This window comes from Helianthus annuus, chromosome 16, assembly GCF_002127325.2.
Source record: "Helianthus annuus cultivar XRQ/B chromosome 16, HanXRQr2.0-SUNRISE, whole genome shotgun sequence".
NCBI classification, from domain to species: Eukaryota; Viridiplantae; Streptophyta; class Magnoliopsida; order Asterales; family Asteraceae; genus Helianthus; species Helianthus annuus.
Window position 1 is genome coordinate 185,629,568 of NC_035448.2, and position 16,838 is coordinate 185,646,405.

At 37.2% G+C, this 16,838-nt stretch overlaps 1 protein-coding gene across 1 annotated transcript; it reads left to right on the forward strand.

Moving 5' to 3' along the window:
- Positions 1-9,714: 9,714 nt before the first annotated feature.
- Positions 9,715-14,043, forward strand: LOC110918634 (NADPH-dependent aldo-keto reductase, chloroplastic). Its single transcript, XM_022162919.2, has 4 exons — positions 9,715-10,453; positions 10,559-11,140; positions 12,130-12,384; positions 13,528-14,043. The coding sequence occupies exons 2-4, from the start codon at positions 10,574-10,576 to the stop codon at positions 13,789-13,791; spliced, it is 1,086 nt and encodes a 361-aa protein (XP_022018611.1). The 5' UTR covers positions 9,715-10,453; positions 10,559-10,573; the 3' UTR covers positions 13,792-14,043.
- The last annotated feature ends 2,795 nt before the right edge of the window (positions 14,044-16,838 follow it).

Below are 16,838 nucleotides of genomic sequence, written 5' to 3' on the forward strand. Positions count from 1 at the left end.
CATCAGCCAATTCTGTGCACTTTTCTGAAAGCTCGTTAGTCTTTTCTTTCACAGTTTCACGAGCCAAATCAATGACCTGTAACAGTTCATTGACTTTGCTTGTTAAACTGCTAATTTCCTGTTCATTTGATTTTAGTTTTTCTAAACAGTTTGACTCTCTTTTAATCAAAAGAACATTTAACTCTTTTCGGTTTTCCAAATCAGCTAACAGAATATTGTTTTGCTCCGATAGTCTGTCAACTTCACCCTGTAGTTCAGTGCAATTATGACACGTATGACCTACAGGTTCTGGTGTTACCTTCACCTCTGTTGTAAGTTCATTCACACCATTCATGCACTTTGAAACCTCTGCAGCCTTCTTCTCAACCTTCTGCTCAAGAGCTTTCTTCTTCTCTTCTTTCACAACAACTGCTTCTTCATCTAACGCACGATCTCCTACACTCTGTCTTGATGAATTCTGATAGCGTTTTCGTAAAGCTTCCCACAGATCATAAGAATTCCCATAGTGCTTGATGGTATGTTTAATTCCCTCAGGCAGGGACATCTTTATCACTGCTAAAGCTTTCTTCTCAGCATCAACCATCAGTTTCTCAGATTCATCCATCTTGTCATAAGAAATCACTTTTGTCCTTCCTTCAACACGACGTGTAGGAGCCATGTATCCATCTATAATACAATACCACATTCTGGTATCTTCGCTCTTCACAACCAATTCAAACTCCTCCTTCCATACAGCATACTCGTTCACATTTGTAAGCTTTGGCCACTTCTCGACATTGTCCATTTTAATCATCTTTAAACACGTTTAACAGTAACCGTACTGATAAAACCGTACAAAAATCGTCCGAAAACAGTGGTTACCAAATTATACCGTTAGAATCGTCTCGAAAAGACGAATCCAATGATATATAATGTCAAAAACCGATTTCGGGATTTTCCACCACTTAAATTTGCTACCAAATTCGCTGGTTATGGCTTAATTTCGCTGAACTGTTTAAATTTGCTGGTTAATTCGCTGAACTGTTAAATTTGCTGGTCAAATTCGCTGGCAATTTCGCTCAGATTAATTTCGCCGGTTAACCAGTACGCTATTATAACGACTGGTAAAATCGCTGAAACCGTGATAATTTCGCTGTGGAAACTAACACGATTACCAAAGTCGCCTTTGGATTTCAAATTCGCCGATCACCGTGAAATTATGTCCCAAATTCGCTGGTAAATATGCTGGATCTGTTAAATTCGCAGGTCCAGCGAATTTACTAATTTCGCCAGGCAGCTTATGGAAATTCAATCTTTTTCAATTTTCGGAGATTTTCCAAGATTTTGTAACAGTTCCTGCAAAATCGAAACAAGCAGATTATCAGTGATTTTCGAAAATCAACAAGAAACAGAATGAAGAACGCGAAGAACACGAAGAACAATCTTCGAATCTTCAAGTGTTTCCAGCCAAAATCCTTCAAACAATCAACCAAAAACAATCCTGCAAACCCTAAAACCTGCAAAACAGCAATCAAACAGACCAAAATATCAAACCAGCCAATAAATTTTCGAAAATTTTATCAACCCCAACAAAAATTTCGAAAATTTTATAAACCCTAATTTTCAGGTTTAACAAAAAAATCGAAATTTTCTTCCTGATTCTGCAGCAAACAATTCTGAACCGAGCCTTCAAGAGCCTAACGCTCTGATACCAATTGTAGGTCCCCTTGAATCTATGGATCGTCACAGAATCGTTTATCTAACCTAGAGTGCGGAATCCTCTAGATCAGATTAGCAGAAAACGTGTAGAATACAGAAACAGCAATTCCAATCAAACCGGGTTTTATTGATTATCTATCAAGATTGATTACAATCAATCAAACCCTAAACACAAACCCTAATTTCGTCCAAGCTAGCTCTCACGAAATTATGTCTCTCTCAAACTCTGTTTTGGCTGATTAACCTTAACCCTAATGTCTAACCTTGTTTATATAACACAAGGTTTACAAGTGGGCTAGGTTTACACTCCTGGGCTGCGAATTGGACAGGCCCAATTCGCCCCCATCACCCAATTCCTTGGGTTTAGTTAGCCCAAACATTACAACTAACTATTACAAAGCTAAACCCGCTAACTGTTTATCGTTTAACTAATTACAAGATATCCAAAGACCAAATCTAAGCTGTTGTCACAAACATGCACCAACATCTACCTCATGCTGAGGACAGTAGTTTTCCTTAATGAGAGCAATAAATTCCTCCCATGTCATCTTGTATAGAGCAGACTTACCGGATGCCTGTACCAACGCTCTCCACCACGCTAGGGCCTCACCCTTAAATGATTGTGACACAAACTTCACCACATCCTTCTCCGCACACCCACTGATGTCCACAATAGTGTCCATCTCATCCAGCCAGGTGATACAATCCACAGCACCCTTCTCCCCTGTGAATTCCCGGGGCTTACAAGACACGAAGTACTTGTAGGTGCAACCCTTGGCACCGGACGCATCAGTATATTCTCGTTCACGACGGATACTATTCTCAGCGGACGAGTGATTATCGTCATCTTTCTTGGGTTTGGAGAGTGGTTTGGATTGTGATTTTGGTTTGGAGGGTGGTTTTGATACGGTTCTGCCTTGAGACTCAGTATATTGACGATCCAGAGCTGCCTGAACAACGTTGTCAATCAGAGCCTTTAACTGTGCGCCTGTCAGATGCACTTGCGCATTGTCGTAGTCATCTTCATTTGTATGGCTATTCTCTCCGTTGGGATCCGCCATTGTAACTTGAATCTGTTAAAGAAGATAACAAAATTTTTATTCAGAAGCTTATTATAGAATTGTCTTTTATGACAATTCGTTAACCATGGTAACAGAGACCACATCTGGTTAACTTATTACACACTTAATCTTAGGATTTGAATATATCCTATTTTAGCTATAATAATAATATTGGCGGCGTAAAGCCTAATCACGAGGATGTTTTATAATATTAGCCGAGATTTCAGAGAATCAAAGGCATAGAGGTTTGAACCGTAGTTATTTTACCCCTTTCTGACAGGGAGTCATAAACCACCTACTGTCTTTTGTCCTTTATAAGATAATTATTACGGCCCATAGGCATTACATCACTAATGGATGTTTTAATAAAGTTGGCCCGTAGGCACTACATCACTAATGGATGTTTTAATACGGTCGGCCCGTAGGCACTACATCACTAATGGATGTTTTAATACGGTCGGCCCGTAGGCACTACATCACTAATGGATGTTTTAATAATGATCATCTCTATTGATGATTTAACCCATGATCCATAAATCATTTAGTTGGGTTTTTGAAATCCCTTAAAGGATTATTGTATAAGAATGACGTGCGTGATTTTAACGAATCACATCTGCCATGATCGTCAACATGCTTGCAGAGGTTAACAGGGAATCTGAATCTTTTAATTTGGTCGTACCATCTTGGCCGGATCTTAAAAGACACCAGGCTAGGTTTCACTCTTAAGATTCTTTATTTAGGCAGATCAATTGAAAAGGAATGGTTTTGATTTATTTCACATATAGTGATAACAAAATGAAATTCATAATATAACATTCCATAATTTTAATATGATTACATACCGCCCTAAACGGGTCTTTTAAATAGTACATTCCTCCATAGAGGTTTAAAATAAGTGACAAGTCCACGCAGGGACTAACATAAGATAAGTGTCCATGTAAGGACTAAAAGATAAGTCCACGTAGGGACTGAAATACGATAAGTGTCCACGCAGGGACTTATTTCAAAGTAGAAATTAGTACAACTATTAAGGGCTAGTGGTCACGTTTCTTCTTTTTGCCCTTTAGTAGGTTCGCCAAGCCTTTGAGAAATCCTCGGTGGCTCTTTTTCTCTTCCTCGAACTCTCTCTCCACACGATCTAGTCGTTGGAGTATCTCTTCCTGTTCAGGAGGAGAGAAACGTGGTTGTGGAGCTTGTTGCGGAACTGGAGGTCTGGGAGGTATTGGATACCCATGAGCTGAGTAGTCCGGTGCTCCCATGTTCCCATGAGCTCCGTCAGGATAGCGTGCATTATATCTAGCCGACACCACATATGGGTCGTGCTCGTAATTGTAGTTGTAATGTGCTTGTGACGGTTCGAACGGGTTGTAAGCCGTTGGACCCGTGTAAGCAGGTATGGGTTGGTCATACCCAAATGGTGGCGAATTTGGTGCAGCTGGTGCGGAGTTCGCCTCCTGTATAGGACTTTAAGGTCCTTCTTCTTGTAGTGGCGGGTAGTGGCTACTACTAGAGTGTCGAGGGGTGCTGAAGTGGAAATCTCTTCCTCCTCGTGTGGACATACGAGCATTTGTCCTCCTACGCCTTGGCGGATCAGGCATTACTGGCTGTACCGGTGGCGGAGGTGGTGGCGTAACTGCCATGAAGCGTGAATCCTCGGAGGGATCCTGCGGATGTCGCGGTTGTTGTGATGTCTGCTGAGGTGGTGTGTAGTACCACTCATGTCGGTCAAACAACGCTTGGAAACTATCTGGCCCCGGATAGGGTGTGCCATGGAAGGATGACCCATCAGAGACTTCTATCGGATGCGTGGGCGTACCACGAGCAGGTTCTGTCGGATCAGTATCTTCGTCCATATGATCTTCGGAGAAGTGATCTTGTGGCCCTAGTGGAACAAAACCTGAAGGTTCCTGGATGTAGTCAGCTGGATTAAACTGACCTCTGAAGTATGGAGTAGGGTCGTCAAAATTTCGGTGCGATACCGAACGCTGTAGAGGGATGAAGGAGGGTTGCGGGTTGTTGGGATCATTCTCTGAATTTGGCCCGAATGAGTGCCGGTATGATGGCGTCGAGCTGTGCGAGGTGGAATGCCTCGCAGGTTCGTAAAGGTCTCTTCGCCTCTGCGGTTCTTCACTCCTTGTAGTCGAAGGAGCTCGCGTACCTGAAGGCCCGGCTTCGTGATCGTGATGAGTAACGATCTCTCCTCTGCCTCTTCTTCCCCTTCCTCTTTCTCGGAATATCACTGGCGGCATATTTCCTGCTTTATAAAACTTTAAATACCAATAATAAAGAAAAGACAAAATTGGAATAACAATTCGAATTTGTCCTAAGTTCTTGTCTAGACTCAAGTATGTGCAATTGTGTCACTGAGATTAAACACGTTAGGATAGTGTTTAATTCACTCAATGTTGGCTCTGATACCAACCTGTCACACCCCGATTTCCACGTGTATCACCGGTGGGCCCGGTGGGGGATTACTGTGACGTAGTTGGCAATAATATAGTCAAACCACACAATTATATAAATGCACAGCGGAAGCATAAAGATAAATATAATTCAACCTTTTGAATGTAATATCAAGTGTATTACAGAAGTCGAATTTTATCCACAGGGGATCAAAATAATAATAAAGTATTGTTCAGTCAGATATAGCATCAAGCTTGCGGGACTTATCACGATGCTAGGAAGCTATTACCAGCCAATTTCGTGTAGTACCTGCACTTAATCTTTTTGGGAAAATACGTCAGTTTACACTGGTAAATACGTTCAACTGACACATTTGAAAATGTTTATTTAAAATTGATTTGAATGCGCGAGGCACAAACTCTTTTATAACTTGGGAAAATTATTAAAATCTTGTGAACGAATTACATGTCCTTTTATGCGTTCAGTAGCCCGGATCCTGTCCGGGTTAAAGATTAATAGACACACCACATTGCGTAAAATCCGTAGTGTAAAAACCAACGGCTACGTCTTTTAATAATAATAACGTCGACATAATATACCGGGTGTACGCCTACACCGGGATGTCGAGGTCGTGGCCATTTCGTAAAATGATGCCAAGGATATCCGGGACAACGGTCATTAACCCCCCAAAGGCTTTTAAGTAACAAGACTGTTTAAATGAGCCGATCACATTATTCAATTAACCACCTAAGCGATGGAAGATATGATGCTCAATCAAGCGGTATTAATATACCGTATCCCAAGCCCGTATAAGGGAAAATAAGTTAAAGTATTTACCTTTGCAAGTATATTCCTTAATGGATTACGTCACAGATAGCTTTTACTGGGGCTCCTATTCTGGAACGAAGGTTTTAATTAACCTATTAGAATCCTAACGGGTCTTTATATTAGCCGTAGCCTAGACCGGTTGGTTTCAAAAGACAGATATGGTTTAATCGCGCGAAAAGGCGAAAACCGAGAATGGAGTGTGATTCTGACCCAACAAGTTCAGAGACTTGATTTATATGGGTTTAAAGTTCACACTCTGGATTTTAGGGTCAAAATAATATGGTTTGACCCATATCGGCTAATTTATGAAAACTAGTTCCATAAGCCGAACCGTGCGCGCAATAGGCGAAACGGTTACCCATGAGAGTCCTACGCTTGTTTCCTAAGTTAATATGCCTTAAAGAGGTTGTGGTATCAGTAGGATACTTTCCGTGATGCCCGTAACGAGTTTTAGTTAATATTATGCCCCGTAGGGGTTATTCGGTCATTTTAAAGACTTTTAAAGAGCTTTTCGAGTTCTACAGGAAATCTGAGTTTCCCGATCAGTTTATAAAGTTTAAAATACTTTATTTATTATTTAAAATCAGTAGTAACTGGAATCGGGTCAAAAGACCTTGTAGAACTCAAGTTTTGGCCGAAAAGGGCATATTCGGTATTTACCGAACCGTAGCCATAACCGCAGGTTATGAGCAAGGTAATAATTATTAAAAATCTTTAAAATTCCAAAAATATTATTTTACAACAGTGGGTGAAAGTTTTGGTGACGAAATCTTGGTTTAGATAGGCGTTATGCTAATTGCGCCGTTTATTACAAAAGTTTACTTTAATTGCGCTATTTAGCATAACTCCCATTCTAGACCTCGGATTGACGTGAAACTTTAAGGACATGCTTATAATTTAGTAAGCAAGGTTATGGTCCATTCACGTGTCCGAAATGCTCGTTTTATTTTTAAAAAGGGCGTTACGGTCAACTTTTAGGCGATTAACGGAAATGCGTAAAAGACTCGGAAAACCATGAACCGGTCACAGAGGGTTATACCATCATGTAACCTGGTCCTAAGAGAGTCCTAAGGCATATCTATACCTCACTAAAACGGGTCAGAACTGAAGTCAATGCAAAAGTCAAACTTTTGCGACATTCGGCTCCGAACCGGGTCAATATAGCAAATGGTCGATTCAAACGAGCTTAGACAAGTTTATATACTTAATATCATGTTTTATAAGTGTCAAAACAGGTTTTATATCTTCTATATTACAGATTATGCAAGAATCGCAAAAATAGCTTTCTGTTGACTTTTTAAGCATTCGTTTGACTCGACATTTGAGCTAGTTAGAGTGGTGATCAGAGGGAACCCTTTTAGAGGTTTATTACCCACATGAATACCAACTCATAACTACTTTTGATCCGTCATAAAACTGAGCCATTACGGATTTATTTTGAAGTCAAACCGTAGTTACGACGGTTTGGTTTTTAGCTACTTTACTAAGTAAAATTGAACCACAAAGGATCTAAACGACTTACAGAAGCTTAGGCTTGCTTAGAAAACAGGGAAGAACACTTGAGAGCTCTTAGAATGATCAGTAGTTGAGTGTTTGAGGTGTGGTGAACATATGCACACAATGTGTCTATTTATAGTGTTCAAATGGCTCTTAAATCATTACACAATAGCCTATGAGTGAGTATGGATGATGGGCAGGTGGCCCCTGATGCTAGGAGGCAAGTAGAGGGCACCCATGCTGCACTTATTGTCCAAATGATCGTTCACAAGTTCAAAAGGCATAAAAATCCAAAGTTTCTGCATCTGGGCGTCCCACGCGGCCCGCCTGGAGGTTTAGGCACATTTTAACGCGGGCCGCCTGATGTTTAAAAATCAGACGCGAATAAGAGGTGGCTCGCGGCCCGCCTCAACTTAACCCAAAACATAACGCGGGTCGCGAGAGGTTAGATTTTCAGGTTTTTAAATCTTTTGTAATTATGACAAAATCCTGGTAATTAATAACGAAATCTTTTGTAATTATTAACCTGACCTTTCGGGTTTGAAGGGGTAACTTTGCGGTTTGGCCCTCGGTTAATTACAACTAAGGACCTCGTGTTATTTACCCGCATTGTTAAGTCCCCGGTTAGTTTATTAATTATTCTGAAAGTCTTATATTTCATTGTTGACGCTTTTAACCCTTCTTATACGAATTTGACCACAACTTTCTCGTTTTAAAACGGAACTTCGCGGAATTTATACAGTATATTCTAGTGAGCGTATAATACTGTTACAAAGCCTCGGGAGCGTTAAAGGGTCACTCAGAGGTATAATTAAACATGTTGACACAGTTAACCCCTGTGGCTTGTAATCTCTCACTTTCTTCCGCGTTTCGCTTCCGTACGATCCATGATTTATTCGTTTGAAGGTACGAGCATCATTTAGGGTTACTATGCAGTATATCTACCCTTGCTTGACATTTATAACCCTCGAATTCACATACTTTCAAGGTTTGTCAATATTAGTCCTTTATTTAATATCAATGCCACGTGTAATCAAACGACACGTGTTAACACATCATTGGACACAAAAATTCGAGGTGTTACAAGGACCGTCGCTGACATATACACCATCCCGCCCCCACGTCCCCGTCCTCTCCGGCAAGCCCTAGACGTTTGCGACAGGCACTAGATGCCAAAAAAATGTGGGGACCAATGTAAAATGTTACCGTTTAAAAAAAAACATAAAATGTTACCGGTGACGATGGCGATCTGCGGTGAAACGATCGGAAAACCTAGAGAGAGAAGATTCTAGAGAGAGAGAGAAAGTGATGAACAGATCTAGAAGTAATGGACTTATGTTTTCATATTTTTCTTTTTTCGGGACGATCTAGAAGTAATGGACTTATGTGGCTCACAATGAAATAAGGGTCTGGACACGTGGCGGTCGATTGGCATATTGTTGAAACGATGGCGTTTTATCGGAAGTGGATAATAACTGAAGGATTAATGTACAATTTTTTATACAGGATGTAATGTGTTTTTAATATTTAATGAAAATATTTTGTTAGTTTATTGTTAAATGTTTAAAAAAAAGTAGAAGATTAAAAAAAACATAAAAGTGGTGGGGTAGGATCATCTAGGACCATCCTCCATACCCTCTAGTTTTGTGGGATGGACCATCCTTGGTAGGACTGTGACGTGGCGCCTACGTGCCGGATCATTCTCCCTTGGAGGACAATCACCATACCCTCTAGCCTTACTATTTATATTTAGTGGAGATGGATATGATTGTGTGGTTCAACTCATAGCACAATAATACACAAATTATCACCTAGTGAAAATGGATATGATTAGATTTTTTTTTTGAACGGCAAATTTGGATCACTGACGGACTACTGGAGTATCATTGTGCCACCAGCAGAACCACCCGATCATATCCATCTCCACTAGGCAATAATGCCTATACACCAATTCAGGAGGAAACCCAATAAATATGGGAAAAACCCCCTTTGTGGGAATCGAACTCATGACCTAATGGTCATAAGCCTTATCCCACCACCAAGATACCACTAGGCTATAATGCCATGGGTATAATACACTCGTATTAGTGTATTATTAGATGGTTAGCAAAATAATACACTAATACGAGTGATTCAAATTTACGGTTAAAAAAGACCCACCAAATTTGTTGGATTTCCTAATTGTTGGCTCAAAAGTCAGCCGCCATCAAAGCCAACAGTGCGTCTTCTGCGACCTTTTTTCCGGTCCAATCTCTTCAAATTCCACTCATATGCTACAGTAATTCCAAAAACGTTTGGCTTCATTTGATTTGGTTGTGGGTTGGTTTCACACCACCTGATTTAGGTGTCACTACTATTAATCCTTTGAATCTTTTCACCCCACCCCACCAATCACCCTGTCACATATCAACCATTTTGTCCTATTTCATATATTTTTCCTACTTTATTTCCTCGAGGAGATTAAAATCATTAAATTACATTTCATTGATTATAGTTTACAGCAAACTGTTTGGCGTTTCTTCTTCTTTGTCGGCTGTTCTTTGTTGATCGGCTGTTCTTTGTTGACCCATATTTTTCTTTACCAAATACTGTCCAATTTTAGGTACATTCATTAGACACTTTGGTTTCACAAATCAGTTTTGTTTCAATCAAGAGGTCCATTTTCCTGGTTCTTACAGTCGATCAATCATTCGTGTTTAGTACTTTGATTTGTCTGTAAGTGGGTTTCAATCAAGATCACTTTTGTTGCTGTTTTTCTCTCAGACAATTTATCAAACACCTGGTGGGCGCTTTCTTGGTGGTTAAAGTCTGAATTTTTTTAGTTGAATTGTTATTGGTTTATACAGTCGATCAATCATTCGTGTTTAGTACTTTGGTTCGTCTATAAGTGGGTTTCAATCAAGATCGCTTTTTGTTGCTGTTTTTCTCTCAGACAATTCATCAAACACCTGGTGGGCACTTTGTTGGTACGTAAAGTTTGAATTTTTTTTCACCTGAATTGTTATTGTCTTCCTTAAATCAGACTTCTGGGGTTGTTTTATCATCTCTTTCTATACATTTGTGGAGTTTAGACAAGATTGTAAGGGATGAAAGGGAGATTTGGGGCATCAGAGACTTATTTCCTGTTAAATACAGGAGCCAAAATTCCTGCAATAGGGCTAGGAACTTGGCAAAGTGGTGGTGACTTCTGTGTTGAAGCTGTGAAAACCGCTTTATCGGTTGGTTATCGTCATATCGACTGTGCACACTTGTACGGGAATGAAGCTGAGGTTGGGGAAGCTTTAACCGAGTTTTTTAGAGGTTCAATAAAAAGAGAGGATCTTTTTCTAACTTCAAAGATTTATTGTTCTTTGAATTCGATTAACAAGATTGAAAATTCGGTTAGAGTTTCGCTTAAGAATCTTGGCGTGTCGTATTTAGATCTTTATTTAATGCATTGGCCCGAGAGTTCGGCTTTTGGTGATGCCACTGATCCGCCTGCGAATTCGGGTTCTGAATATCGACAGTTTTTGAGTAAGTTGAAAACTGCGTGGAAAACGATGGAACGGTTGGTTGAAATAGATCTTGTTCGCGCTATTGGAGTTAGTAATTTTAATATACATCAGATTAAAGAACTGCTCAAGTTTGCTAAAATTATACCTGCAGTCAATCAGGTTGGTTTCATTTTCTTCTTTGATCACAAATATAATGTTTAATTCTTTTTTTTTGTATTTTCGGCAAGTTTAGCAGAAAATGGATTTCTTGTTGTTTATAGAGCTTGTCGTTATCATAGATTCATAACTATGTCTTATAAGTTCCCTGAAAACTGACAGAATTTTGGATTCCAATATATTTGGAGTTAGTAATTTTAGGGCTGCAAACGAACAGAACAAACACGAACTAGGCCTTGTTCGTGTTCGTTTGTTAAGGAAATATATGTGTTCATGAATTATTCATGAACACTTACCGAATGAGATTCTTTGTTCGTGTTTGTTCGTTAATGAAATGAACGTGTTCTTGTTCGTTTGTTAAATTTAGGTAACGAGCGTTCATGAACACAAATGAAAACAATGGAATACGTGACAAGCGTTCATGAACAGAATGTATAATACACCGATACTTATTAAATATTTAATTTGTCAAAATTTTGAAGTATTTAAATAAAATATAAAAATTAAAAGCACTAACAAACTATCAAACATAAATGTACACGTTACCGAATGTTCACGAACATAAATGAACGAGTGCGGCCTCCGTTCATGTTCGTTCATTTAACTAAACAAACGAAATTTCTTGTTTGTGTTCGTTCATTTATTAAACTAACAAACACAAACAAACTTCCTGCCGAACGGTTCACGAACTGTTCGCTGAACGTTTGGTTCGTTTGTAGCCCTAGTAATTTTAGTATACAACAGATGAAAGTATGCGTGTATGTATGTATGTATATTATGCTGGTATACATATAGGAAAGTCATGTTGCTATATAACTAAATTTTCAAATATTGTAATTAATCAAACTTATGTGAGACGTAGGGTTTGTGTGGATTTGTATTCTTCATTTATTGCAACTTCGAATTGCAATAATGTGAAATTTTAATTTTTAAGTTTTTTTCTCTTTTTTTAGATTTTTGGAACATATTCCGACTGCTTTGTGATTTTTCAGGTGGAATTACATCCATTTTGGAGGCAAGATGAGCTTGTAAAATTCTGTCAGTCAAAGTTTATACATGTGTCTGCACACACACCGCTTGGAGTACCGACTTCAGCTCCTAAACCGTCTGAAAGTGGATCAAGTGAAGAAGATGAACCTGGAACGCCTCGTATATCTTTTAGACGTTCCAGATCGGTTCACGGGCCAATGCTGAAGCTTTCTGTCGTTGCAGAGATAGCAGACCGACATAAAAAGACTCCCGAACAGGTATTTTTTTTTTTTTTTTTTAATTCTGATTTTGGCTACACATTTGTTATAGTAATTTAGGAACTTTTAAGAAAACATATCGAATTCCTTAACAGTATGATATGCTAATTTGTTAGCGTCTTACCATAAACCCTAATTTCTTTTTGAATTTTATAAATAAATAATGTGTTTAGTACTATTAGAGAAACTATATTCTCACAATAATAATATGAAATTTTATATAAAACAATCTAGGAGTTTATATGCATTTTGAATACCTTTGAGCAACTTTTACACTGACCTCTTTTCATTTTTAACTACTTTTTTAAACAAATAGCTATTTTTTACAAGTTATTTTTAAATGTTTGACCAGTTAGAAAATATATATAACACAAATTTGGCCAAAATTGCCACCTCTAACTAATATTTTGTCAGCCGTCTTCATTAAAATGTAGCCACCTTCAACTCTTATCTTCTACAACCTGTTTAATTACAATATAATAATAATAATAATTATAATAATAATAATAATAATATATTATTGGTATTATTTAGCATAACTACTTCCAATAACATATTTTTTTCAAGGCCAACTAGATAACTATGCATGCATCTTATTGCACACAGCTAAATATTATTTATAAAAAATACATGTAACGTATACTGCTAAATTTAAACTTTGTTTACAAAGAAACCATGTGCAAAAGAGTGAATTTTACATTTAAAAGGTATCAAAATGGAAGCACTGCACTTTCTTTCGAACAATCGAAAAATGGAATATAATCTTGCATCATGCATAATTGTCAATAGCGGTCGCTATCTGAATAGCGTAGCGTATAGGTCGAAGGTCACTAAAGGGTATGAAGCCATAAATAGTAGGATTTCAGTTTATATTTTTTTTTAATATAAAGAGCGATTAAATATAGCTATAAATAGTTGGATTTAGATTTTGTCAAATATACATCTAAAATTGCGTATATATCAGGGTATCTTGATATAATATACGGGTAATTTTTTTTTTCTGGTGTATCGCTATTTATAAAATAATGCCTACTATTTATCGTTATTTGCTATGCAGCATATAGTTACCTTATCGCTATTTGTCGTTATTCACCATTAATAACTATGGCATCATGTAATTACAAATTTACCCTTGGCCGGTAGGTTATTTTGCGATGGGGTCTCCAAAGAGGGACAAGCGTCCTTCCATGCAGTGTGAAGCCTGAGAGAATAAGAAAAAACATAGACATATTCGACTGGAGTTTATCCGATGACGAGTATCAACGGTTGAACAAGATTGAGCCACAAGTATGTCTGTTTGGAAATGGTCTACTGGATACTATCTCAGAGGACAATGGTTCGATATTTAGAAGCGGTCCACTTCAAGCGGTTCATGAATCTGAAGATGATGTTGAGTTCCACTCATGATCGATGCTGGTTTGTGTGTGTGCGTGTTGATGTTAAATATGCATAAACATTTTTTGATTTTGTTATGTTATGGTAAGATTAAGATGTTTGTGTTGATGTTGATTTGGTGGATTATCTTCTTTGGATTATAGATTGTTCTGAAGATTCTTGTCATGTACAAAAATGTCTGTAGAAACATTGTTGATGGTGATGATTGTATTGTGTAAATTTATCATATGTTGGTCAATCACATTTTATAATTTAAAGATAAAACTCTCATGTGTGCTACAAGTTTATTTAACATAGAAAGGCAGTTACATTATAGTTAAAGTATATATGTTCTAGTTTATAATTATTTTAGTGTTGTATTGTAAGCTTCTTTGTATATATACTAGTTGATGCACCGCCCGTGTTGCGGGGCGATAGCCGAATAATTTTCAATCAATTAAAAAAACACTATTATAGTTTTGTTAGGAAAAAAAACTAAAACGATGACAATACCGTAGTTCTGAGCTCAGGGCAAGACTGTAGTTTGTCAGGATTAACGAGCGAGCGTTAGGCAGCTCCTTGACATGGAAAAAAATTAAATCCAGTCAACCAATTAAAAAAACACTTTTATAGTTTTGCTAAAAAAAACTAAAACGATAGCAATACTGTAATTTAAACCGATGGCAAAGTTGTATTTGTTGACTTGGGTAAAATCGTAATTTGCCAAAAGTTAAAGTGATGGCAATACTATAAATTTGAACCAGAGACAAAATCGTAATATAACTATGCACTAAGGATAAAATTGTAATTTTAAGCTGGGGACAAAACTATATTTTTAATTTGAACTCGGGCAAAATCAAAATTTTGAAATGAGGGTAAAATCGTAATTTGAATTGGGGGGTAAAAGCATACTTTTATTTTGAACCAGGCAAAAACATAATTTTAAACTTAAGGCGAAATCATAATTTTTGAAAGGGGCGAAAATGCGAAATTGTCATTTTTAATTTGGGGCAAAAGCAAAAATTTATTTTGAACTGGGGCCAAAATTGTAATTGTAATCTGGGGATAAAATCATAATTTTGAATCGAGGGCAAAATCGTAATTTTGAGCGAAGGACAAAAACGTAGTTTTATTTTGAAGTGGGGGCAAAAACGTAATTTTATTTTAAATTAAGGACGAAACCGTAATTTTAAAAGGAATATAAAATACTAAAATAGTTGGTCTAATAGGGAAGTGTCACGCAGCTGCATGACACTATTCCCTAACTTGGAAATGTATATGTGGGAAATGTAATTTTATGAGTAAGAAATATATTAAGTTTCTATGTGACCTTTTTTCACATCAAGTTTACAACCAGAGTATGAAAATCATTTGTAAATATAACATTTCTTTTATAAAAATTAGGGTATCTATCAAATGGAGCCGTTAATTGATTCCCTTATTAGGCTTGAGCTCAGCTCGTCATGTTTTTATGAAGCTCGAGCTCGGCTCGGTTTGAGCCTACTTATTTGAGCTCAAGCTTAGCTCGCGAATAAAATTCAAAGCTTAAGCTATTTTGAGAACAACCCCAAACGAGCTAAAAGCATGGCTCGAGCTCATTTCAATATCGCTTAAATGAGCCAAAGCTCGGCTCGCCAATGTTATCATCATCATTATCTATACTATATATATAAAAAAAAAAAAACTAATGTTTCTGTTTGAGTTTGTTTAAGCTCGTGAGCCTAGACGACCTTTGTATTTCAGGCTCAAGCTCGGGCTCGATAACTAAACAAGCTCTGTTTCAGACTCGAGCTCGTTCAAGCTTTTAACCAATCTGATCACAAGTAGCTCTCAAGCCTCTAGGCTTGTTCTTTACGCCCGTAGTTCAACTTATAAATTAGTTGAAAACGATAGATTTTGAGTGTTTTAGTTGGGCCATATAACAGAGGTCCCTATTTTTGTGGGCTGTTGTGACACCTAAAACAAAATATATTTCCACTCCATTAAATTGTTTATTAGATCAATAAATCAATTTAACTGGATGTAATTAAATTAAACTAACGGGTAAACATAATTAACACTAATCTTTCGTTTATTTTATTCGTATTTGAGAAGGAGCACCACCATCATTCCGATTAGCAGCTTGTTAGAGAAGAAGTAATCATGATGTTTATTCAATTTGGAGTGATGGGTATGGAGCTTGTTAGAGAAGAAGTAATCATGCTGGTGGGTTATATAAACTTGTAAACAAAAGTTATGTGAATATATAAAAGTTACAGTTCTACACCCTTAAAATCTTATTTTCACACCCCTATATGTATACTGCTCGTATAAAGTTATACCGGCCGTATAACTGATTGTTGTACAAAAAAAATGTTAGGGAATGTTTTTTTGTCCATGTATACGGGTCGTATAACATTATACGACCCGTATAGAATATTATACGACCCAAACCTCATATAATGTTATACGACTCGTATAGAATGTTATACGGCCTAATATTTTCTCTATGTCTACGAGCCGTATAACATTTTTGTATTTGTTTGATTGAGAAAAATTACAATATTTTTCAAACAATTATGCAATAAATCATCTACAAAAATTGAAGACTCGCAGTATGTAAACTTTACGTTTCTTATTATATTTTTGAGTGAGCTAGTCTTAACCTTAGCCGCTAAGAGATATAACGCGTTGATACACATTCGATTGACTTTTGACATTCGATGCGTTGACCCTCAATAAGCGTTTTGCAATAAAGTCGGTCAATAATTATATACAAATCCACCTTAGAAATAAAGGTCGGTCAATAATTATATACAAATCCACCTTAGAATAGAGGTTGATATATCATTATACACAAAGAGAATAAAATAATATTTAAATCTTTTTTACTTGTTATTTATTTGGTACACTTTATCCTTATTTTGTTATTTGTATCCGAGTAACACAACACATAATTCACCTAATAATATTAACAAACTATAAATTAACAAACTATAAATTTAACAAACTATAAATTAGGAACATATTTCGGCATATAGGTATTGTACTCAAAGCTTTGATAGTTTTTCAAAAAAAAAAAAAAAAAACCAAATTGATAT

Excerpts from the sequence above, each read along its gene's own strand:
- LOC110918634 (XM_022162919.2), top strand. The coding sequence starts at position 10,574 with ATGAAAGGGAGATTTGGGGCATCAGAGACTTATTTCCTGTTAAATACA. Across the intron at positions 11,141-12,129 it reads TTATACCTGCAGTCAATCAG|GTGGAATTACATCCATTTTG; the intron begins GTTGGTTTCATT and ends GTGATTTTTCAG. Across the intron at positions 12,385-13,527 it reads ATAAAAAGACTCCCGAACAG|GTTATTTTGCGATGGGGTCT; the intron begins GTATTTTTTTTT and ends CTTGGCCGGTAG.